Below are 23,386 nucleotides of genomic sequence, written 5' to 3' on the forward strand. Positions count from 1 at the left end.
GATAGTTGCATTTCAAAGCACACGTTGTGAATGAGGAGAATAACTGAAGTCTGTGTTGAAGTCACATGAGAATCTGATGGCTGTTTTGTTCATCAGTCTGAGGAGAAGTGCGGGGAGAGCATTTCTAACCTCCTCACTGCCTGGATGCTGTTACTCCCTGTTATGACCTCAATATTTCTCTCACAGAAATGCTTAAACTCCTCAGGCAGCACACAGCTTGCCTGCTTTCTCTTGACTCAATATTTCTCTCACAGAAATGCTTAAAACTCCTCAGGCAGCACACAGCTTGCCTGCTTTCTCTTGACTCACTATTTCTCTCACAGAAATGCTTAAAACTCCTCAGGCAGCACACAGCTTGCCTGCTTTCTCTTGACTCACTATTTCTCTCACAGAAATGCTTAAAACTCCTCAGGCAGCACACAGCTAGTCTCTCTTTCTCTTGACTCAGTATTTCTCTCACAGAAATGCTTAAAACTCCTCAGGCAGCACACAGCTTGCCTGCTTTCTCTTGACTCAGTATTTCTCTCACAGAAATGCTTAAAACTCCTCAGGCAGCACACAACTTGCCTGCTTTCTCTTGACTCGATATTTCTCTCACAGAAATGCTTAAACTCCTCAGGCAGCACACAGCTTGCCTGCTTTCTCTTGACTCAATATTTCTCTCACAGAAATGCTTAAAACTCCTCAGGCAGCACACAGCTTGCCTGCTTTCTCTTGACTCAATATTTCTCTCACAGAAATGCTTAAACTCCTCAGGCAGCACACAGCTGGCCTCTTTCCCTGACTGAGTGTCCTTTCACAAACATGCTCAGTTCAGGTTCCACACAGGTTCTATTCCTCTCATAAATACTTCAGTATACTCAGGCAGCACACGGCTAGCCTGCTGTCTTCTGACTGAATATTTTTTCTCTGCCCTGTCAGTCTCAAACTGCCTTCACTCCGCCCACACTCTCAGTCATCAACCAATCGTATCACTCACTCGTCCCTCTCTCACCCCCCCCCCCCGCTCTCCTCCTAGCTCACACCAAGCATTTAAAGACACATGGACACATTTACTTGAAATCGTTACGCTCCCCCTCCTGGATCTGTTTACTCAGCCTCCTGGAAGAACCAGAGTGAGCGAACGCTTCGTGTGAGGGACGAGGCAAGCTCTCTGAAGCACTGTAGCCTTCTTTTCATGGGAAATGGGAACTGCCTCTTTCATTCAGCTGTGTGCATTGTCTGGTCTTAGGAGGCACTGTGCCTTCATACTCCTTCCCACTTACAGCAATTCAAAAGTTTCTGTATTCCAAGTTTCTTTCTTTGTTGTGGCCAGTGGGCTTAACCACCTGCTTTGACAAGTGACGTACTTGATTAAGATCTGCCTTTTCCCTAATACTAGAATTCAAGGGCATCAAGTGAAATGGATTCAGAACAATCAAGAATTAATAATTTCATAATTAATTTGTGGAACTCACTACTACAAGCCATAGTTATGGCCAGTAGCTTAGATGGCAGTAAAGGGGGATTAAATAAATTCATGACGGGTAAGTCCCTTAATGGCTATTATTTATTTATATATTTTAGTTCATTTATACCCTCCTTTCTCCCCAGTGGGGACCCAGAGCGGCTTATATCATTTTCCTGTCCTCTATCTTTTTCCTCACAACAACCCCTGTGAGGTAGGTTAGGCTGAGAGTTTGTAACTGGCCCAGGATGACTCAGCAAACATCCGTGGCAGAATGGGAAATTGAACCTGAGTTCAGTTTCCTGGAACCTCAGATCTTAGTCTGTCACTCTAGCCCCTACACCACAGTGAGTCTCTATGATGTAGTATATGGCTAAATGGAACCCCCATGTTCAGTGGCAGTGTACCTCCAAATATCAGTGGCTGGGGTCAAGAACGGTGGGAAGAGGGGGGAGACTCTGTCCTCTGTGCTATGTTTGAAGGCCTTCTGGGGGCATCCAGCCAGCCTCTTTTGGGAAATGGAACCCTGAACTAAGTGGACATTGGTCTGATCCAACAGCAGTCTTCCTACATTTTCGTACTTCAGATTTTTGCAAAATATCCCAAAGGTTCGCCTCATCTTTTTTCTTTTGGACAAAAGACAAGACTTGTGAGAGAGTGTGTGTGTGTGTGTGTCTGCAACACCAGTAATTTTTCCCCCTTGACCTAAGGAGGCTCGCTCCAGCAAGAGCAGCTTCACAGAACCTGTCAGCCCTTTGCTCGTTAAAGAGTGCACTAGGGGGAGCTTTGAGCTAGAAGTAATCCTATCCATATAACTGTTCACTGCTGGGGTGACAAGGAGTAATTGAGTTTATGAAGATAATGGAAGCTACTGAAAGAGAATGCCCTAGGAAAGCAGGCGCAGCTTAGATAAATGCAGATTCACCAAAAGATCCCCCCCTTCACTTTCTAGGAACAGCACCCTGAAGAGGAATTAATCAAATCTAAGCAAGATGAAGTCAACGCAAGCTGGCAGCGTCTTAAAGGGTTGGCTCTTCAAAGACAGGGAAAACTCTTTGGAGCAGCAGAAGTGCAGCGTTTTAACAGGTATGGGCTTGGCCCGTTCTGTCAATCACTTTTCTTAATGAATAATTACATTTTAAAAAAAATACTGCATTTTAAATTGTGTGTGTGAATTTTCCTAATATCTAGTCAGATCCTTAGTCCACCAAGCCCAGTACTGTCTGTCCTTGCTGATGGTAGGTCTCCAGGGTCTCTGGAAAAGATCTTTTTCTTTTTCAGACCTGTTATCTGGGATCTTTTAACCCAAGATGCCGATATTGAAGCTGGTGCCATCTGCACACAGACATGTACTCTGTCTCAGGGCTATGCCCCCCCTCAGAGAGCCAGTTTTGTGTAGTGGTTAAGAGCAGCAGGACTTTAGCCTGGAGAACCAGGTTTGATTTCCCACTCCTCCATTTGAAGCCAGCTGGGTGACCCTGGGTCAGTCACAGCTCTCTCAGCCCCACCCACCTCACAGGGTGATTGTTGTGGGGATAATTATAACATACTTTGTATGAGTGGGCATTAAGTTGTTGTGAAGGGCGGTATATAAATCGAATGTTGTTGTTATCATCATCATCATCATATGGTTCCTCGCCTACTTCTGTTAGGGTTCTGCTTGCCTGTGAGAATGAACACTCTGCCACATACTGAATCAGACCATTGGTAGGCAGAGGTCTTTCACATCACTTCAGGGCCTCAAGCGGAGATCTTTGATAGTGCTTGCTGCCTGATGCTTTTAATAGGAGACACTGGGGATTGAACCTGCTACCTTCTACATGCAAAGCAGATGCTCAACCTCTGAGCCACGGCCCCTCCATTAGTGTCTTCCATGCGTGCGCGTACATGTGTGTGTGTGTGAGAGAGAGAGAAATTGTAGCCTGATTTTTACCAGTTAACTATAAAAAGACTACTCTTTCCCTAACAACAACCCTTATTCACTCCAGCTCTGTAACTGAGCAACCAAAGATTTTCTTTTGTCTCCAGTTGCTGTGGAGTCTGTATGCACTGTTTGCCAACGTTTATACCATCAGCTCTTTTCACTCATTGCTGTGGAATGCTTTTTGGCAGTTCTTGTAGCATAATACAGCTGTGCCTTACAAATGTGGTTGGTGTTCAAGATCGGCTTCCTAAGCCTTTGTCAGTTGCATAAAGGGGAGAATATTGGCAAGTGTGACTTTTCCCATTGTTGCTTGCAATAGTAAGAGATGGCTTTTGCCAAAAAATTTCCCTCTGCGCAACTCTAGCCTCTTAGATTCTGCAGGTGATGATAGCCATCTTAGGTGGTCAGGTAAATGTTTGGGTTTTTCAGTATATAATGAAATAATATCAGAATCAGTGTTTCAGTAGTTCTGTAAGATAATCACATGAGATTATCTCACCAATTAAATATTCTTCAGAAGAAGCAGATGAAATTGTCTCATAGTTTAACATCCTCCGTAGGGGAGGTAAATGTCACTTTTTATAGCCTAATAGCAGCACAAACATATTTTCTGCGAGCATTGTAGCTAGAACTTCCTATGCGTTTCCTTTCACAGCTTTTCTTTTGCCTACACAATTGTTCTTAAGAACCTTACATCATTTTGATTAATTAAGATCTTAATACAATACTTTTTAAAGCTTAAACTAAATTCTTAGGACAATACTTGCCAAGCCTGAACATTCCGATCCATGTACCATGTATGCAGTAAAGAAGTGTTCAGACACCATATAAGTTGGGTACTGAGAAATGGAGAAGACAGTTTCGGAACTCATATCAAGCATGTTAGGGCAACTGCCAAGTGAAATTTGTTTTCAGACTTGCCAGAGAATCTAGGCCTGTCTCTCTTGTATTGTATTTGAAAGGCATAAAATATATTTTGTGCAGAGCACTTGGCTTTTATTTGTGCGTGCATGATGACAGCCCTGTCTCAAAGAGAGTGCTGCTTTTGTGGAGGTCTGTTCCTTTGTACCCTGATAGTACCCACATTGGTATTTGTTTCTTGCAGGGATGTGGACGAAACTATAAGCTGGATCAAAGAGAAAGAGCAGCTGATGGCTTCTGATGACTTTGGCAGAGACCTGGCAAGCGTGCAGGCGTTGCTGCGCAAACACGAGGGTTTGGAGAGGGACCTTGCTGCTCTGGAAGACAAGGTAGAAGGAACAGGTGCTTTTATTTGGGCCAAGAAATTATGTGGCGCTGCTGGCCTTATTGTTGCTTGTGGGCTCTTTTCTCTCTGCCTCTAGGTGAAGGCTTTGTGCGCAGAAGCAGAAAGATTGCAACAGTCCCACCCTCAAAATGCCTCTCAGATCCATGTGAAACGGGAAGAACTGATTGCCAACTGGGAACAGATTCGCACTCGGGCGGCGGAGAGGCATGCTCGCCTGAATGATTCCTATCGGTAAGAATGTCGTATGTCTGGAAAGACTTCTAAAAATGTGTAATTTCCACACCCAGATACGTATCGCCTTCAGTGGGAAGGAGAAAAGAGGCATCTTGACAAGTTTCGTGTGGGTTCATATTTCATGAATGTGTATTTGTCTTGGCTTTCACTTCAAAGGTACATATTTTAATGAACCGTTGCTGGATGAGTGAAAGAAATCTGTTCTGTCATCTGTAATCATAACAAGTTTCTAATGGTTTCCTGTTAGCGTATGCCTTTACTCCATTTTTAGGAACATGAACCGATAGCATTACATCATACTATCCAGTCTTCACAAACTGTTGTTCCTATTAGAAGGAAACAAGAGGTCATCTTCTTTGCAGGGGTCATCTTATTTTCCCTTCCTCGACTGTTTCATCTTTCCTTTCCCTGAAAGCTCCTGTGGCCTGCCCTGCCTTTTCCTGTTTCATTTTTTCCTTATAACCCACTAGCCAACCTATATTTATCTACCCCCTGCCTTCAGCTGTCTCTCCTTTCCTTTACCTGGCAGTCTCTGCTCAGGAAAGCTCTGGCCCAGTTGCATGTTGCTGGCACCTGAGCTGGGCCCAGCTGCATGGAGAGGAACCTGCACGTACTTGCAGGAGGGCGTCTGTCTTTCCCCATGCTTGTCATGTCTCTGTTTAGTCAAGCCATGTTTATTGGTTTGTTGTGTCACTGATGCCACAGTATTCTGACCATAATGCCTTAATGCTAACCTGTTGTTAATGCTAGCCTTTTTCCGTGTTAACTATGTTCTCTCCATATTATAATTACTACTTTCCAGGCCCAAAGAAGAGCTTCTGCCCCTTCTCTCTCTAATAAGCAGTTTCTAGTTAGAAGTGACCTTGGAACTTCCCACTGCCAGCTCTAGCTGCTTTGCTTAGACACTGGGAATGTATTAATTGTGTACTAATCATGTAGCCATAACTATTAAGGGTTCCCACAGAACCCGTGTAAACTTGCGCGCCAAAAGTAACCGTTAGTAAGGCGCAGGAAACCTGAAGTATATTATTGTCACTAGGTTTTGATTCTTCGCTTCTACCAAGCTCTGTGACAGAGTGCAGACCTGAACTGTGAAATCCTGAATAAAACCTTTCCGGTTGGAACAAATGTGTGTTCACTGGAGAGGGACAAAGGGATCTACCTGCCAGGGACTGACAATACTGTTTCCTTTTTCCCTCCTCGTGACAGCCCCCATAATCCTCACCTTTCTTTGCTTCCTTCTCTCCTCTCCATCTTCCAACAAACCTTTTATCTGCCACCCCCATTCATCAGCAGTATTTATTATTTAGTTACTTCATTTATACCAATGGAGACACAAAGTCGTTTACACCATTCTCTTCTCTTTCATTTTATCCTCTTAACAGCCCTGCGAAGTAGGTTAGGCTGTGTGAGGACTGGTCCAAGGTGACCTAGTGAGCTTGTGGACAGTGGGTCTCTGAAATCCTAGTCTGGAACTCTAACCACTACACAACACTATCTTTTAAAAAGTAGAAACCACTAGTCCTGATCATGCAAGTAGCATGGTAGCAAGTTGCTGAGTGGTTTCTTCCAGGCCTAGCTCTGATGAGCCCTCCATCAAAGGCCAGAATAGCCCTGGAAAACGTCCTGTCCCCTCCATCCTGCCTTTTACTGTGACAGAAACCGCAGCTTAAAAGCTGGCAGTACTGTTTGGTTGATAAGCAATCTCTTGCTGTTTCCTCACAGTAGGTATTGTTAAATTCTATTGCTGCCAGTTTTCCCTTGAGCAATTATTTACCGGCTAATTTATTCCTCTGTTTTTTTTCCTTGCCAAAGTGGCTTATAAAAATACTTAAATATAATTTAAAGCAACAATATAAACAAAATACAATTTCAGTAAGCAAAGCACAAAAGCAAAAGGCTGCATCCTGAGCAGATTCTGACCTCTCTGAGATGGCTCACACCATGATCAAAGGCTGAGCCACAGGCTACAAGCCAAGGGCCAAGAGCTCTTTGGTTCCGGCCCTTGGGTTCTCATGTTTCTGGCCACGCCCAGGCTTTTATATCTGCAGACAGGAAGGAGACAAATGCTTACTGTGCTTATGCAAATAACCATATAATGAGATAAATGCTTTACTATGCTGATCAACTAGTAAAGATGTTTACATCTCTTGTGCTTTTCTATTTGATATGGATATTAATCTCAATATTGGGGGAAAAGTGCATGCCTAGCATTGTACAAATGATGGCGTGAATTGCTCATTTGCCATAGAGTAGGCAGAGAACTGTTTCTTGCATCACCTTTCAAGTTATGCTTATCTTTTAATTTACATGACATGTTATGGGTGTGCGGGGATTAATCTCGGTGTTGGGCAAGGACCTTTGCTCAGCAGTGTACTGGCACATAAGTTGTGCTTTGTTCTTGACTTGACAGCCAGTGTAACAAATAGGGCAAAGGTGAAGAGGAGGGTCAGGTGTAATAAGGAAGTTTGGGACCCAGTGGTAAAATAGACTCTCCAGTGGCCCAAGAAATGATTTGCAAAAGTGGGTTTTGAGGAGCACAGTGAGCGTAATGGATGGCTTTATATGTTTAGTTATGCTCTACCTTGGAGAGTATACATAGCTTGCAATAACCTTATACACTAGGATAGTGTTAGTATGTTCATGTTGGCTGACAGACAATGATTTGTTATTAATTATTTGGCTGGTGACATTTGAATTAGGGACTTTCTAGTACCCATTATCACTAGTTTTGAATTTGAAAATCTTCATTTCAGTTCATTTTTCTTGTGAAAATAGAACCTGTGATTCTTTATTTTCGTGCCATTTTGTTTCCAAACATATCACGTTTTTCCTGCAAAGTATGTGTTTTCCATTGTTCGTTAAGCTGCATTGCATATGTGTTCTTTGTATAAATGACCTGTATTGTACATATAAATATGATTGAAGCTGGGCTTTTTTTCAGCTGGAACGGAGTTCCGGAACCTCTTGAAAATGGTCACATGGCTGTTGGCCCCGCCCCCTGATCTCCAGACAGAGGGGAGTCGAGATTGCCCTCCGTGCCGCTGGTGCGGTGCGGAGGGCATTCTCAACTCCCCTCTGCCTGGAGATCCGGGGGCGGGGCCAACAGCCATGTGACCCTTTCCTCCGAGGCCAACCCACTGAGTTCCACCACCTCTTTCCCCAGAAAAAAAGCCCTAGATAGAATGTACTCAATACAAACACATGTACAAAACCAGCAGAGTAAAAAAATAAGAATGCATAAAGGTTGATGTGGGAGATGACGAGAAAAAGTAATGGCTGGTTGTCCTTAAACAGCAGCAAGGAGAGAGAGCAAATGAGGTTTGAAACTGAGGCAGAGGGAAACAAGGAATTCCTGCAGAAATCTAAACAGGGCTGACTATCATGGCTGGTATCCCGGCGCCTGCTTCATTTCTAACAGCTCCTCTCCTCCTTTCCCAAAGGTTGCAACGATTCCTTGCGGACTTTCGAGACCTCACTAGCTGGGTAACTGAGATGAAGGCTCTGATTAATGCTGATGAACTTGCCAACGACGTGGCTGGAGCTGAAGCCCTGCTAGACAGACATCAGGAGCACAAGGTAACAGCCTAGGACCAATGCCTGCTGTTGACCATTCTTGTTGTGTTTGTTACGTCACCTGGGGAGATGCTGGTATTTTGAACAGCTGAATGGTAATTCCACCGTATCAGGGTTTTTATTGTGGCAACCCCTGCGTTTGCTGATTTACTGATTAACAAAGGTTACTTTATTATGTTTGCATATTGTAAAAATAAGCTTTGTAAAAAGACTTCTCTGTGAGTGGATGAAGGTTTTGAATGAAAGTGGTCATTTCAGTGAGAAGACATTGGGTCTGCTTCTAACTGGTTTTTAAAATAAAGCTTACTTTTTAATGGAGAGAGAAGAGAAGAAAGCAATTACCTTATTCCCTTTCATCAAGACTGAGAGCTAAACTACATGAGACGAATTACATGAATAAGCTCAAGTGAAGGGAGACGCAGTGTTAGCCTGGAAGCCTAGTTTGAATTTCACCTCTCTCTATGGAGCTGACAAAGATTACTCCTCAGAGGGTTTGTTAATTTCTTCTTTGCCTTCCTGAAGGCTCTATCAATTATTAACAGACCTTCTGAGGAGTGATCTTTGTGGACTCTGTAGAGAGGTGAAATTCAAACTTTGCTTCCCGGCTAACATTGCAACTCCCTTCACTTTAGCGGCCTCGTGTAATTTGCCTTGTGTAGTTTAGCTCTGAGAATCAAAGAGAAGTTTGGCCTTAATGTTTCTTAGGTACTAATTTAGGAGTTGTCATAAACAGAAAGTACCGTGCATGGTTTTGAGCCATGATCATAAACACATCAGTGTTTTAATATTGGCAACCTGATAATTTCTCATTGTGGCAGAAGTTGCTCAAAACACCTTGTCTGAACTCCATATTTTGCTGATCAGATTAGTGTTTTTTGGTACTCAAACATTTATTATGTTTGTATTTTATGAGTGTCATTAATAGTCCATTTTTCTCACTGAGACTCAAGGCGGATTACATAGTGTGAGATTAGTACAGTCGATATCAAGGACGTTTCAATAGACAATGCCATAGGATAAATAAATGCAAGTTTACAACGACATTAACATTAGCTTTGTTCCACAGTACTAGTGACTTTCTTGAATAACTGATAAGTTTCTTTTGACACAGTCAGGTGCTTTTCCTTCACCTTTCCAAGAGGCAGGAGTTAATTTTGTGATTCTTAAATTTCTTCCTAGCATTCTGTGCTTCTAACATTCTCTGATGCATTATTCTTGTGCAACAATAACAACTGATTTGTCTGTGTATCTGAATTCTACTTGTGCTTTAATTTCCTGGACTGAGTCTCTGTGTTTATTTTAAAATGGCAGTGTCACCATTTTGAAAAATGAAAATACGTTTTGTTACAGGGGGAAATCGATGCCCATGAAGATAGTTTTAAATCTGCTGATGAATCTGGACAAGCTCTGCTTGGTGCTGGTCATTATGCGTCTGATGAAGTTCGAGAGAAGGTGAGATGATATCCAGAAGAAAGAGAAACTTTGGAAGGGAGATACAAAAAGATCATATATTCTGAGAGGATCTGCCTGTCTGAGTGCCTTTTAACAGTGGATGCCAGGAATTTAACCTGAGACCTTCACACGCAAAGCAGGCACTTAATCCTTAAGCTACAGTCCCTCCTGTAAGTGTTTAGAATATCCTTCCGATAGAATATCCTTCCGACAGGATGCCAAATTAGGAGGCTATTGATGGGTATGGTCATGTTTTCTTTTAAGAGATGATACTCTCAAACATTAACACTGATGTATAGAGGCCTTGAAGGTTTGAATGAGTTGCCACTGAAATGGGTCTTTTCCCTTCCTCAGCTGACCATCCTATCAGATGAAAGAGCTGCTCTTCTGGAACTGTGGGAGCTCCGCAGGCAGCAGTATGAGCAGTGCATGGACCTGCAGCTTTTCTACAGGGACACTGAGCAAGTGGACAACTGGATGAGCAAACAAGAAGTAGGTGTCCTGCTGAATTATGCTGGGCATAATGTAACAAGTGGGCATTCTTAGTGGGGGATGATCCTGCAAGTTATGCAGGAACATAAGAAAATGTATCAGACACATGGTCCATCAGTCTGTCTCACACAGTGGCCAACCAGTTGCTCTGGATGACCAACAAGTAGGCCTCCCCTGCTGTTGCCTCCTAGTGCTCGTATTCAGGGGCTTAGTGCCTCTTAACTAGTAGGCATTGATGGAGACCTCTCCTCAGTAAATCTGTCTAAGCCCTTTTAAAGCCATCCGTGCTTGAGGCCATCGCTACGTCCACTGGCAAGGAATTCCACAATTTTATTATTTGTTGAGTAATGTATTTTCGTATGTCTGTCCTGAAATTATGCAGCACTCACCAAATCAACGTATGTCATGGTTCCTGTAAAAAAATGGATGTTTCCTCTATACTTTAAGCCATCTTTTCACAGCTGTTACTTTATTAAATCAGAATACTGAAGCATAACTCTCAATTTATATTGAATTGAATGTAATGTCTCTTGAGAGCTGGTATGAACAATTCTGGAACAAAGTTTCAAAATTTATGAAAGATGTCCTAAGGTCACATCCATCAAAAAAATACCATACTTCTAGATGCTGTGGCCTTGTTAACATTAGGACGGCCAAAGACAGTGCATGCACAAATCACTACTTATTTGTTTTTCTTCCAGGCTTTCTTGTTAAATGAAGACCTGGGTGACTCTTTGGACAGTGTGGAAGCCCTGCTAAAGAAGCACGAGGACTTTGAAAAGTCCCTGAGTGCCCAAGAAGAGAAAATCACAGTGAGGCTTTTTTATACTAGATTGTTTGTGTCAGATTCTTCTTTATTTTGTGAGAGACAAAAGTGGCATCGCAAGCTCAGCAGCAAATATTGTCAACTAGCTGCCAAAAGCAACAGCCGGCTTTTACCCCCCTGCACCATTTTATTTTTCAGTTTAACAAAACCATTGTTGTCATACAATAACACACACTGCTAAATGCTACATTTTCCCTTCCTGTATCTATTTTTTGTTTTAATTTGAATTATGTTTAAATCATAGATAAAATGGAAGGGAGGACAGAAAAGCTTGTTAATTTTTGCATCTTGACAGGTTTGTCCCTAAGGATGCAATTCTGTCCATGCTGACTTGGACATAGGACTCTATGGGACTTGTTTTTGAGTTAAATACATGTAGGACTTGGCTGTAAGTTGAATAGTTCACCGTTTTAAACTAGGGCTGCATTTTGCTATCTTATAAACCATGGTTTGATGAAACTCCAGTTAGCTGGAACATCTGAATGGAGACAGTCCAACAACCTGGGATGTGTTGGTTGGCACTAAACTGGGATTTCAAGGTAGGGATTGTAGTTTATTAGTTAACTGTCTCATATTAATTGTGATTTCTTGTACCATCTGAATACATCAGCTACAGTTAGTTAGCGTAGCACCAACCCTCACTGCTGCCTGGCTGCAAACTGGAGTATTGAGATGATACCCTTCCTGGTGGGAGCAGAAGAGAGCCAAGAAACAGATAACACGTAGGCCTGAGACTGGAATTAGTTGTATAGACTATGGTGTGTCATGAGTTCATTTCATAAACATCGTAGAGATGTGGGATTTCTAAATTTTAGTAACTATTAAATTATTGGTTGTTGTGGGTTTTCCAGGCTGTATTGCCGTGGTCTTGGCATTGTAGTTCCTGATGTTTCGCCAGCAGCTGTGGCTGGCATCTTCAATACAGCCCGGAAAACCCACAACAACCATTGTTCTCCAGCCGTGAAAGCCTTCGACAATACATATTAAATTATTATTAATTATAATAAGAGGAAGGGAGACCTGTTCTGTGTAAAATTATTTTTGTTGCGTTTTCTAAAGGCAGAGCTACGCATTACAGTTGCTGCAGGAAACAGCCATAATGCAGAAGTGTCGCTCACAGCTTTGTAACAAACAAGCAGTGTTTCTCTAAGCCCTTCTTAAGTGGGTCAGCTCTGATCCTTAATGAGAATGCCCTAGATTTTCAAGAATCCAGCTTTCTATAATAGGCCCCTTCACTGATTGCAATAAAGGACTTCTGCCATACTAAGTTCCAGGTTGTTTAAAATCCTCCCAAAATGGGTTAGTAGCATGGAAAAGGGTTTTTTGGGGGGGCGGTAACACTCCGTAATGAAAAAGGCCATCTTGATCTTAATTCCATCAAAAGTAAATCTACGATATATGTTCATTGAATATACACTGGGCGTTTCTTTGGAGTAATGTGTACCATATGCAAAGAAATGGTTTAAAAATCCTCTTTGTATGGCATAGTATTATTGACTGTCTTATAAATTTGAAACCCAGTTTTCGAGGAGGAATTAATTTTTCAGGTCTTCCTCTGTTGCAGCAGTTTAAGTTGGCTTACCTTGTAGAGCTGTTGCCTTGGGTAGACTCCTTGCTTAATACTTTGCTGCCCAAATTTATTAACTGTATTCACTTGCTACTGAGTTCTGTTGTTTTAGATAGATAAAGGACTTGGAGAGGGACTTGTCCTATGTTGTTCTGTTTTCTTTTGCTTTGGGGTTTTCTATATTTATTTTCTGCAGCATTTAGAAGAAAAATGCTCCTGGTGGAGTTTTCATTCATTGTCCTGTTTTTACGTCATCAGTTTTTAGAATGTTTTACTGCATTTAAGAAGAGATCCAGTGCAATATTGTGGTCAGCATTTTGCACCAGGACTGGAGGAGACAAAGGTTCAAAGTCCTGCTCAGCCATGGTGCTTCCTGCTGACCTTAGTGTGCCATACTCTTTCAGCCTAGCCTACCTTGCAAGGTTGGTGCAAGGATAAAATGTGGAGAGGAGAACTTTGTACACGGCTCTGAATTCCTTGGAGGGCAGAATAAAAATGTATTTATTATTCATTAAATGTATTATTCAGCAGGACGGGCCATCCAATAAACAATGCAATAGGATTAGGATTTCAGAAAACTGGAACCAAGCAGTATTCTGAACAGAACTGAAACAAAGCATAAAGCATTAACAGAATACATTAAACAATGTAGAAATTACATAGTAGGGTCCTCCTACAGCAACAGACGATACACAGTAATATAGTCCAGAGTTGATTTTGCCCATTTGTAGGGTGGCACCTGCAGAAGGCCCTGCTCATAAGAGTGAAGCTGTTGTGGTGGAGCTTAGGGAGAGAGGCGATCCACAGATAGGAAGGGCCAAGGCCATCAAGGGCTTTGTATGTGATAACCAGTACCTTGATTTGAGCCCAGGAACTGATGGGTGAATGCAGAATGGAGTGACTGCAGAATGGGAGTAATATGCATTCTCAGCCTAGTTCCTGCTTATAACCAAGCTGCATCATTCTGTTTAAAGTATAAAGTAGTTATAGATGACTGTCATCGTTTCATAAAATTTTATTGCTTTAAACTGACACTATTTTTTAGTTTCTAATCTTACATGGTTTTGTTCTGCTTTTTACTACTACATTTAATTAGAATTTTTATGCAGTATTTTATTGTTAGATTTTATTTTGTTCATATTTTGGGCGAGGGGTGCGTTGATCTGCCTCGTAGGTACAGTAAAAGCTTTGTTAACTGGTCAGCTTAGCTAAACGGCGTGCTGACCAAGCAAACGAGGCAGGCTGTCTGGGATAAAGCTTAGTGAGCCATTGTATTTGGCTAACTGGCAACCTCAGTTCCCCATGGATGTTGATTTAAAAAAAAAAACGTTTACTGTACTTGTATAGAGAGGAGATATATAAACAAACAGCTTTGATAGGGAGCTGATATATTCTGTAAGAGGGTATAATAGCATCTTTAATCAAGATGCTAAAGGGGATAGACCAAATGATGTTGACATAGGAGTGAATACAGAAATTATTTAATTAGGATTTTGAGATTTCTGCAAAGGGTTATTTTAATGTCTCAGTAAGCACTTACTAAATACATAAATATTGCTTTCATTTCAGGCCCTAGACGAATTTGCAACAAAACTGATACAGAATAACCATTATGCCAAGGAAGATGTTGCTACACGAAGAGATGCTGTAAGTTTCGGAGAAGCTCATGCAGCTTCCCAGCTTGTGCATTTTTATTTTAAAAGCATGTCTGATGCCTGTGACTCTGGAAAGATTCTCCTGTGGCTAAAGGAAATAATAGCGAATGTCTTTCATAACCATGTTTCTCTCCGTGGCTTCTTTCAGCTATTGAGCCGACGCAACGCTTTGCATGAAAGAGCCATGTACCGCCGTACCCAGCTTGCCGATTCGTTCCACCTGCAGCAGTTCTTCAGAGATTCTGATGAGCTGAAAAGCTGGGTCAATGAAAAGATGAAAACTGCAACTGACGAGGCTTACAAGGTAAAACCAGTATCTCGTCAATTCAAAGGTGATTTGCATGTGTGTTTTACAGTTGCTCTTGATTAAGGATGTGCGATTCGGGTTTCTGGGATAAATACCCAAATCAGATGTGATTTGTAAAGATTCGGGATTTCTGAATCAGGCCCAGCATGCTGGCCCTGATTCAGAAATGCTGAATCAAAGCTTCCCGAAGCAATTCGGGGTGCTTTCAGAATTCGCGGTTGGCTCCAGCTGTCCGGTGGAGGAGGATCCCCCTTGGGCCAGCTGAAGCTTAAAGGGCCCTTTCCCCGCCGCTCAAAAGTGGCAGGGAAACTTCAGCTGGCCCATGTGAGGGGGGGCTGAAATTTAAAGGGCCCTTTCTCTTCAGGGAAAGGGCCCTTCTTTAAACTGGCTCGCGGGGGGATTCTCCCCTCCCTTGTGGGCCAGCTGAAGTGCAGAAAGGGCCCTTTCCCTGCTGCTTGTGAGCAGCAGGGAAAGGACCCTTTAAACTTCAACTGTCCGGCGGGGGTGGCCAGCTGAAGCGAGGGAAGTCCCGCCATGGCTTATTTCACCCGATGGGAGGGGGAGGAGGAAACTCCCTCCTCCCATCTGGTGAAATAATTGGGCGGGCGGGAAGTTTCGATGTGCTCTGAATCTTCACGGAGCATACCGAAGCAGGGCAATAAGTGGTTTCCAAAGCAGTTTGCCACTTCGGAAATCGCTTATTTTTGACTCTTTTTCCTGCTTTGGAAATTCCAAAGTGGGAAAACTGAATCTTTCTGTCCCTGCACACCCCTACTGTCGATACAGGGGTAGCAGTTTCCATGATACGGAAGTTGTGTCTCTTTCTACAGGGGAAACTCACAGCGCGTAACATTCTGCTAACTCAAGACTGCAATGTCTGGTCCTCTCCTCCTGTTTCTAGGATCCATCTAATCTGCAGGGCAAAGTCCAGAAACATCAGGCTTTTGAAGCTGAGCTCTCAGCCAATCAGAGTCGCATTGATGCCTTGGAGAAAGCTGGACAGAAATTGATTGATGTCAAGCATTATGCATCTGATGAAGTAGCAGCTCGTATGAATGAAGTCATCAGTTTGTGGAAGAAGCTACTGGAAGCAACTGAATTGAAAGGTATGATGTTTCTGCTGGTTGAAGAGAGCAAAGGGCTAGGCTGAGAGGGTATTTTCTCCTATAAAAATGGGCAGTTGCATTGTAAAGTGCTTTTTTAAAAAAAAATCACAGTCCAAATGAGAGGAACCATGGTTCATAGGTAGAGCTTCTGCTTGGCATGCAGAAAGTCAGTTTCAGTCTCCTGTTAAAAAGATTAGGTAGCTGGTGATATGAAAGATCTCTGCCTGAGACCCCAGAGAGCTGCTGCTAGTTGAGTGTGCGATATCAAGCTTGCTAAACCAAGTGCCTGACCTGTTACACGGTAGCTTCATCTGTTCAAAGCACATGATAGCTGCTCTCCAAGAATACCAATAGTAATTAAAAGAATACCAATTAGTGCCTCTTTTTACTTTGCCATCCAGGGATCAAGTTGCGTGAAGCCAACCAGCAGCAGCAGTTCAACCGCAATGTGGAAGACATCGAACTGTGGCTGTACGAGGTGGAAGGGCACCTGGCTTCAGATGATTACGGCAAAGACTTGACCAACGTTCAGAACCTTCAGAAGAAACATGCCCTTCTGGAGGCAGATGTTGCTGCTCATCAGGTACAGCGTTGGCCTGCCTTTGTTTCTGTCCCCAGTATTGAATCAGGACGTGCTGCATGCTACCCACTCAACCTTAGATGCTCTCTGAGGCTCTTCTTTGTGGCCTTTGATTAGTTTCTAGTTCTCCTTCAGAGGGGGAAAGTTATCCTCATCTGGGTTACGTCTCCTACTCCTTCCAAGGCAGGGTTTATGCAAATTACGCTGTTCCTTAAGAGAGGCAGACCTTCCCAAGCCCTGCCAGCCTTGATCCAATTTGATCCATATTTAAATCCCCAACCTCCCATCAATTCACTGGGTGACCTTGGGCCAGTTGCTCTCTTTCAGCCTGCCTTCCCACACAGAGTAGTGATGAGGATAAAATGATGGGGACCCACGTACGTTGATTGCCCTGAGGTCCTTGTAGGAAGGGCAAGATAAATAGTTACTGTTGGGGTCCCACAGTCGGGCCCAGGCTAGAGAACAGTGTTGGGTGAGAGCTCAGAAAACACAGAATGCTGCTGCTGACTCCAAGCCTTTATACCAAATTATTTATTCTAGGATCGCATTGATGGCATTACTATCCAAGCTCGGCAGTTCCAAGAAGCTGGCCACTTCGATGCCGACAATATCAAAAAGAAGCAGGAGGCTTTGGTCGCTCGCTATGAAGCCCTGAAGGACCCGATGGTGGCACGCAAGCAAAAGCTCGCAGACTCTCTTCGCCTGCAGCAGCTTTTCCGTGATGTTGAAGATGAAGAAACCTGGATCAGAGAGAAGGAACCTATTGCAGCTTCAACCAATAGAGGTAAAATATTGTACAATTGTACTGTGGGGTGTGTTGCTGATTCTGTTGTGCATTCACACGTCTTTTTAGGGCCAAGTCTTGGGCTTCCAAAATTATTTGACATGAATTTGTTCCGGGTATTGGTTTGAGATGCTAGTTTGTGAAAATCACTCATTGTTTTCTCAGAGTTTGTCCAGTTGTGAAACAAAAGCATAGTGTTGAATATCGCCTAACTCAAACAGGACACAGTATCTTATTCCAGGACACTAAAATACTGGACGACACTTCCAACTACTTTGTCAGATTGCACAGGGAAGCCACTGAAATTCATAAGCATAAGCACAACTTCAACAGGAAAGAAGAGACTTTAAGAATGAATAGGGCATGGTTTCCAGTCCTGAAAAACACCAGGCGAACAAAATACTCTACATCTTACAATAGCCCTGCAGATAAGATTAGCATATCAAGCACTGATCCATATGCAAAAGAACCTCCTCAGGATACAGTGAAGCATCAGCATTCCACACCCTGGGAAACTCTTACAGGATGACTCAGCCCAAACCCACCTTCCTGAGTAGATATAAATTACCTGCTAACATCATCTCCACAGTTTGACACTGAGAGAATTCTGTCTTTCAGTGCTACACCTCTGAAGATGCCAGTCACAGCAGCTGGCGAAACGTCAGGAACTACAATGCCAAGACCACGGCGATACAGCCCGGAAAATCCACAACAACCATAGTGTTGTCTAGTTCATTTCATTGCCTGCTCTAATGAAGGGGTGGGTGGGAAGGCACTGGTTCCTTTGCATCCATATTCAAAGAGGCAGATGGTAGAACAAACAAAAGAGGGCAGAAACTTTTTGGCCAGTTGTTAAAATTACAGAATGCAAAAACAGAGTATAGATCATGATATCAGCTCTGCTTACTTCCAGGCAAAGACCTTATTGGAGTCCAGAACCTGCTGAAGAAGCACCAGGCTTTGCAAGCAGAGATCGCTGGCCATGAACCACGCATTAAAGCCGTCACCCAGAAAGGAAATAACATGGTGGAAGAAGGTGAGTGCATCTGAGTTTTTCCTGTGCTAGTGTTAAATTATAAGGGGCTTGGATCTCGTTGATCTCATTGGTATATGCCTATAAAGAGCCACTTTCCTTACCACCTGTGGGGAAAATGACATCGTTCCATGCGGACAGATGTTAAATTTTACATAAATTGATCCTTTTTGGCCCTTAGGTCGCGCATGGCTGATAGGAGTAAGTGGACCGGTTAAAGATGTTATGGACTAGTCACTTTTGTGGATTTATTTTAAAGGTTAAATTAGCAATCCTGGACACTCACCATCAAGCAAACCAGGTGTTGACTCATTGCAATCAGTGCTGGGTATCTTCTGCATTAAACATTTTCTGCATCAGGAAGAGATAAATGGGGTGCTCTCTGTATCTGAAATTTAAAAAACCAGGAGCGACTGCAGGTGCTGGGTGGCTTCCTGCTGTCTTTGGTAATGGTAATTGGAGGCAGGGGGGTGTTAGCTGCAGCTGGACTTGAGCACAGTGGGAGGGGTACCTGGTTGTTTCCTGACATCCAGCTCCTGCCATATGGAGGAGGCACGAGGTGGTCTTGAGTTCTTGCATTCCCTTCCCCAGTCCTCTCAATATGGGGAACAGTGAGTAGATGAACCAGAAAGATTCTTCGTTTGTTCACATGCATTCAGGATCTCCCTAATTCGTTGATTCACTTTCTCCTGTGGTGAAGGGAGCTGGGAAGGGTCTCCGTAATCCTCAGGCCTGCTCCCCATCTTTCCCTGATAATCGAAGACGGGGGTGCAGATGAAGTGCATGAACAGCTCAGGCGTCATTCCGTACTTGAATATTACTTGGAACTCTGTTTCTTGTGACTTAGGACACTTTGCTGCAGAGGACGTGAAAACCAAATTGAACGACCTAAACCAGAAATGGGAATCATTAAAAGGCAAGGCGTCCCAGCGCAGGCAAGATCTGGAAGACTCTTTGCAAGCCCAGCAGTATTTTGCGGATGCCAACGAGGCAGAGTCCTGGATGCGGGAGAAGGAGCCTATAGTGGGCAGCACTGACTACGGAAAGGATGAGGACTCTGCAGAGGTATGACTTGCCAACATCTGGAATGGTCTGGTGATGTGTCAGAATACAATCAATAATATTTTTCAGAATGGTACATGTGGACATCTGCCTTTGAGAAAGGCAAGACTATAAATGCTCTAAAATCAATAAAATAAAAGAGCAGCTAGGGGCCACGGCTCAGTAGCAGACCTCATGCTTTTCATGTAGAAAGTCAAGTCCCAAATAGCAGATTCAGCCAGAGAGGAGGTTAAGAAAGACCCCGAAGCTCACATACTGCTTGTTGAAGCTGATGGTACGGGGCTAATGGACTGGTGTATGAGATAAAGGCATACTTTAAAAATGGAATAGATATGTATTGCAAAGGAATAGTGGACAGTATTTGCCGCCTCAGTTTCTGAAGTTCGTAAAGACTATGTGAAGATAGTAACCAGCATCAGCCATTATGCAACTAAGACTAATTTGAAAGGCTGTGGGCTTTACTTTTTCACATCTAGAGGGTGTGCCTAGAATATCACTAATCTCTATGCTATCCCAAAATGTACTTTTTCATAGATAAAAGACCTAATACTCTAATCAAAACTAAGAATTTTAGGGATATGTTCAAACTATGCTCTTTGGGATTTGAAGTGTGGCTGATTCCGCACACGTTGGATAATGCATTTTCAATGCACTTTATCAATCGCTTGAGGTGGATTTTTTGTTCCGCACATGAAAAAATCCGTTCCAAATGGTCTATAAAGAGGATTGGAAGTGCATTATCCAACATGTGCGGAATCACTCTGTGTTAGGATTCATCACAGCAGCATATTGAGAAATACATATTCAGTAGCTGAATTGCCTTTGCAATTTAATGTATCCAAGTTACGTTTTTACATCACACACAAGTTCTTGAGGGGGGTGTAAAAGTTTAAAATTACATGAAACTATTAATAAAAACCAAAATTTATAGGGCTTTTAAAGCCAGCAGCAGCAGGAACACTGAAGAAATAAATCCAGCAAGTGACAGTTTAAAAAAATAAATGTTTAAAATATAATTCTGGGGTAGTGGGCAGCAGGATGCATAATAGAAGCTAAAAACAAGCAAGCAATTAGGTTTGGGTTAAACTTTTTCTTTCAGAAAAGCTTAATCGCTAGATTCCTGGGTAAATGGTAACAAATTAAATCTGTCAAAATCCAGAGTTCTCTGTTGAACAATTTGGATGGGCGTGTATCGGTTTGTGTTTGGTTTTAACAAGACAGAACCCCCAATAATAGATTTTTTACAGACTGGGACCTGCATACTTGCGGGACTGCCTCTTCCATTACATCCCCTGCATGGTGTTGCACTCTGCAGACAAGCAAATCCTGGTGGTTCCCGGCCTGAAGGACATCCGTCTGGCCTCAACCAGGGCCAGGGCTTTTTCTGCCCTGGCCTGGTAGAATGCTCTCCCGCTGGAGATCCAGGCCCTGCTGGACCTGTTACAGTTCCGCAGGGCCTGTAAAACGGAGATGTTCTGCCGGGCCTTGGGCTGAGTGCCAGCGGGTGTCCTCCTTCTTCCATCTAAGACCACCACTTCTTCTGGGGCGGCCCTCGGCCATCTGCTATGCCCCTATACGGACTCCCAATATTTGTTTAAATAGCCTGCTCCTGGACTATTTTAATGACTTAAAAAATTATTATTGATTTTATGTTTTTGTGATTTTAATGTATTGTTTAATGTTAGCCGCCCTGAGCCCATCTGTGGGGAGGGTGGGGTATAAATCGAATAAAATAAACAATTTGAAAAATTAACCATATGCATGTTCTGATGTGCTTCCCTTTCTGCCTCCAGGCTCTCCTCAAGAAGCATGAAGCGCTGATGTCTGACCTCTCTGCCTATGGCAGTAGCATTCAAGCACTGAGGGAGCAAGCCCAGGCGTGCCGGGTAAGCGGCAAGTGGCAACCAGCTGCTGCCACTGCTTTCTTGTATCGACAAAGACGGGATGTCCCACTATGGAGGGTGTTTCTGGCAAACTAGCAGCAGCCCATGTTTGAGTCCTAAAAGGTCTTTTTTCAATCAGGAAATCTTTAAAACGTGTGAGTGCTTTAAAGTCAGTCACTTTTGCAACAGAAGTTTTTTTTAGAGAGACTGACGTGATCCACATTTACCCGTGGGTATTTCAGTTTGTTGTTTAGCAGACCCAACTCTGCTTTCTCAAATCCAGTATTGTCAACAAAGACAAGATTTATGTAATAAAGCTTATTCTTCTTTCAAGTTTGGAAAGCACAATACTTTTCAGGCCCATTGTTAAGCAGAGGCGGCAATTAAATCTCTTCCTATTGGTAGCTTCCTATTAACTTTGGTTTAGGCCCAGATAGTTATTCTGAGTGTTTACCAATGGAACCAACCATCTTTTCCAGCAACAAGTGGCTCCCACGGATGATGAAACTGGCAAAGAACTGGTCCTGGCTCTTTATGATTACCAAGAGAAGAGTCCGCGGGAGGTAACAATGAAGAAGGGAGACATCCTGACTCTACTGAACAGCACCAATAAAGTAAGCCTTCATTTCTCGGGACTTTAGGCTGCTGCTCACATAAGCCACATGGCAACCCTTGGGCAATGAACGTGGGGTGGGGAGGGGCTCATTTTACACTGTCAAGATTCAGAGATCCAGAGGAGTTAGCCGCGTTAGTCTGTAGTAGCAAAATCAAAAAGAGACCAGTAGCACCTTTAAGACTAACCAACTTAATTGTAGCATAAGCTTTCGAGAATCACAGTTCTCTTCGTCAGATGCATCTGACGACGAGAACTGTGATTCCCGAAAGCTTATGCTACAATAAAGTTGGTTAGTCTTAAAGGTGCTACTGGACTCCTTTTGAAGATTCAGAGAAAATCCAAATACAAGAAATTGTATTGGGGACTAACCAAAAGTCATAAAGCACTTTTGAGTTTCACAGAACTCTTCCTCAGGTTGGGTGTTAAACAAAAATGTGTTAAAGAGAGAAGAGGAAAGATGTCTAGTGATAAGAGGCTTAGTGGAAGTCAGAAGACTATTGTAGGTTTGTTCAGTCTGCGTTGTTATCCAAAGACCTGGATGTACGAACCCAAATTGCCAGTGTCTTTTAGTAACATGCAGTGCTTCGAATCATTCACTTGTGGCTGTGCTTTCTCTGAGGGATGCTGCTCATCAGAAATAACAAAACCCTTCTGCTGTTTACATAATCTCCTATCCTGGGTATGAATGGAGTCTCTCTGCTTGCTTGGGATTGAAGACTGTTTCAACTCCCTTCCATGGGTAAACAAATCTTTGCTTGCAGTGACTTCAGGGGGGTTAAATAAGCTGCATCTTTCTTTTCCTTCAGGACTGGTGGAAAGTGGAAGTGAATGACCGGCAGGGTTTTGTACCAGCTGCCTATGTGAAAAAATTAGACCCAGCCCAGTCTGCATCGCGGGAGAACCTACTGGATGAGCAGGGAAGCATAGCCTTGCGGCAGGAGCAAATTGACAACCAGTAAGATCAAACGAGGACAACCCACAGAGCTTGGGAGGAGTTATCCTTTTTCCTACCAGCAGCACAGGGTTTAGAGAGCCATTTCGCAACTTTTTTTGCAGCACATGGTTACATTGAAAAGCTTACCATATGGTTCCTTTTTTACTTCCTCTTATTGTACCCTTAGACTTCTCTGTTTCCTTTCTTTTTTCAGCTGTTTCAAAAACAGAATTTTAAAACTTCCTGCCTGACTGTTAGATTACCTGTGCTTTTGTGTGTGTGTGTCTGACGATTCCCACCATTTCAGTTCTAAGCATCCTCTGTTTTGACAATCGTAACTCCCAGATTTTTCCAAGCATGTGATTCTGATTGAAATGCCTTGCTAAATCTAGTCACCTGAAGCACGCTACTGTCCCTCTGTAGGGCTGCCTGCAGGCAACTAATTACTAGGGGCGGGGAGGGGTTGTTCAGTTTATTCAGCTTCATGGCATACGTACATGCATTTTTTATAAATTCTCAAGACTTTACTGTGCCAAAGAGCAAAACTGCCGCAGAATGTAATTAACTGCCCCCTTCTTGAGCGCATGGCAGTCGCGCATTAAGTTCTGAGCAGAGCAGTAGATGGTAGGAGGTGTGCAGTG

The 23,386-nt window shown here is 43.1% G+C and overlaps 1 protein-coding gene across 6 annotated transcripts in view; it reads left to right on the forward strand.

Moving 5' to 3' along the window:
• SPTAN1 (spectrin alpha, non-erythrocytic 1) overlaps positions 1–23,386 on the forward strand; it is an 81,319-nt gene that overhangs the window by 15,511 nt on the left and 42,422 nt on the right. For all 6 annotated transcript variants that reach the window (XM_054997502.1, XM_054997497.1, XM_054997499.1 and 3 more), the window contains exons 6-22: positions 2,400–2,533; positions 4,477–4,621; positions 4,715–4,869; positions 8,316–8,451; positions 9,799–9,900; positions 10,255–10,392; positions 11,094–11,204; positions 14,355–14,432; positions 14,589–14,744; positions 15,649–15,853; positions 16,255–16,436; positions 16,974–17,217; positions 18,131–18,253; positions 19,098–19,315; positions 21,106–21,198; positions 21,675–21,809; positions 22,618–22,766. In XM_054997502.1, the coding sequence (XP_054853477.1) occupies positions 2,400–2,533; positions 4,477–4,621; positions 4,715–4,869; positions 8,316–8,451; positions 9,799–9,900; positions 10,255–10,392; positions 11,094–11,204; positions 14,355–14,432; positions 14,589–14,744; positions 15,649–15,853; positions 16,255–16,436; positions 16,974–17,217; positions 18,131–18,253; positions 19,098–19,315; positions 21,106–21,198; positions 21,675–21,809; positions 22,618–22,766 (2,504 nt within the window). The remainder of the gene's footprint in view (positions 1–2,399; positions 2,534–4,476; positions 4,622–4,714; positions 4,870–8,315; positions 8,452–9,798; positions 9,901–10,254; positions 10,393–11,093; positions 11,205–14,354; positions 14,433–14,588; positions 14,745–15,648; positions 15,854–16,254; positions 16,437–16,973; positions 17,218–18,130; positions 18,254–19,097; positions 19,316–21,105; positions 21,199–21,674; positions 21,810–22,617; positions 22,767–23,386) is intronic.

This window comes from Eublepharis macularius, chromosome 14 (assembly GCF_028583425.1).
Source record: "Eublepharis macularius isolate TG4126 chromosome 14, MPM_Emac_v1.0, whole genome shotgun sequence".
Lineage (NCBI taxonomy): Eukaryota > Metazoa > Chordata > Lepidosauria > Squamata > Eublepharidae > Eublepharis > Eublepharis macularius.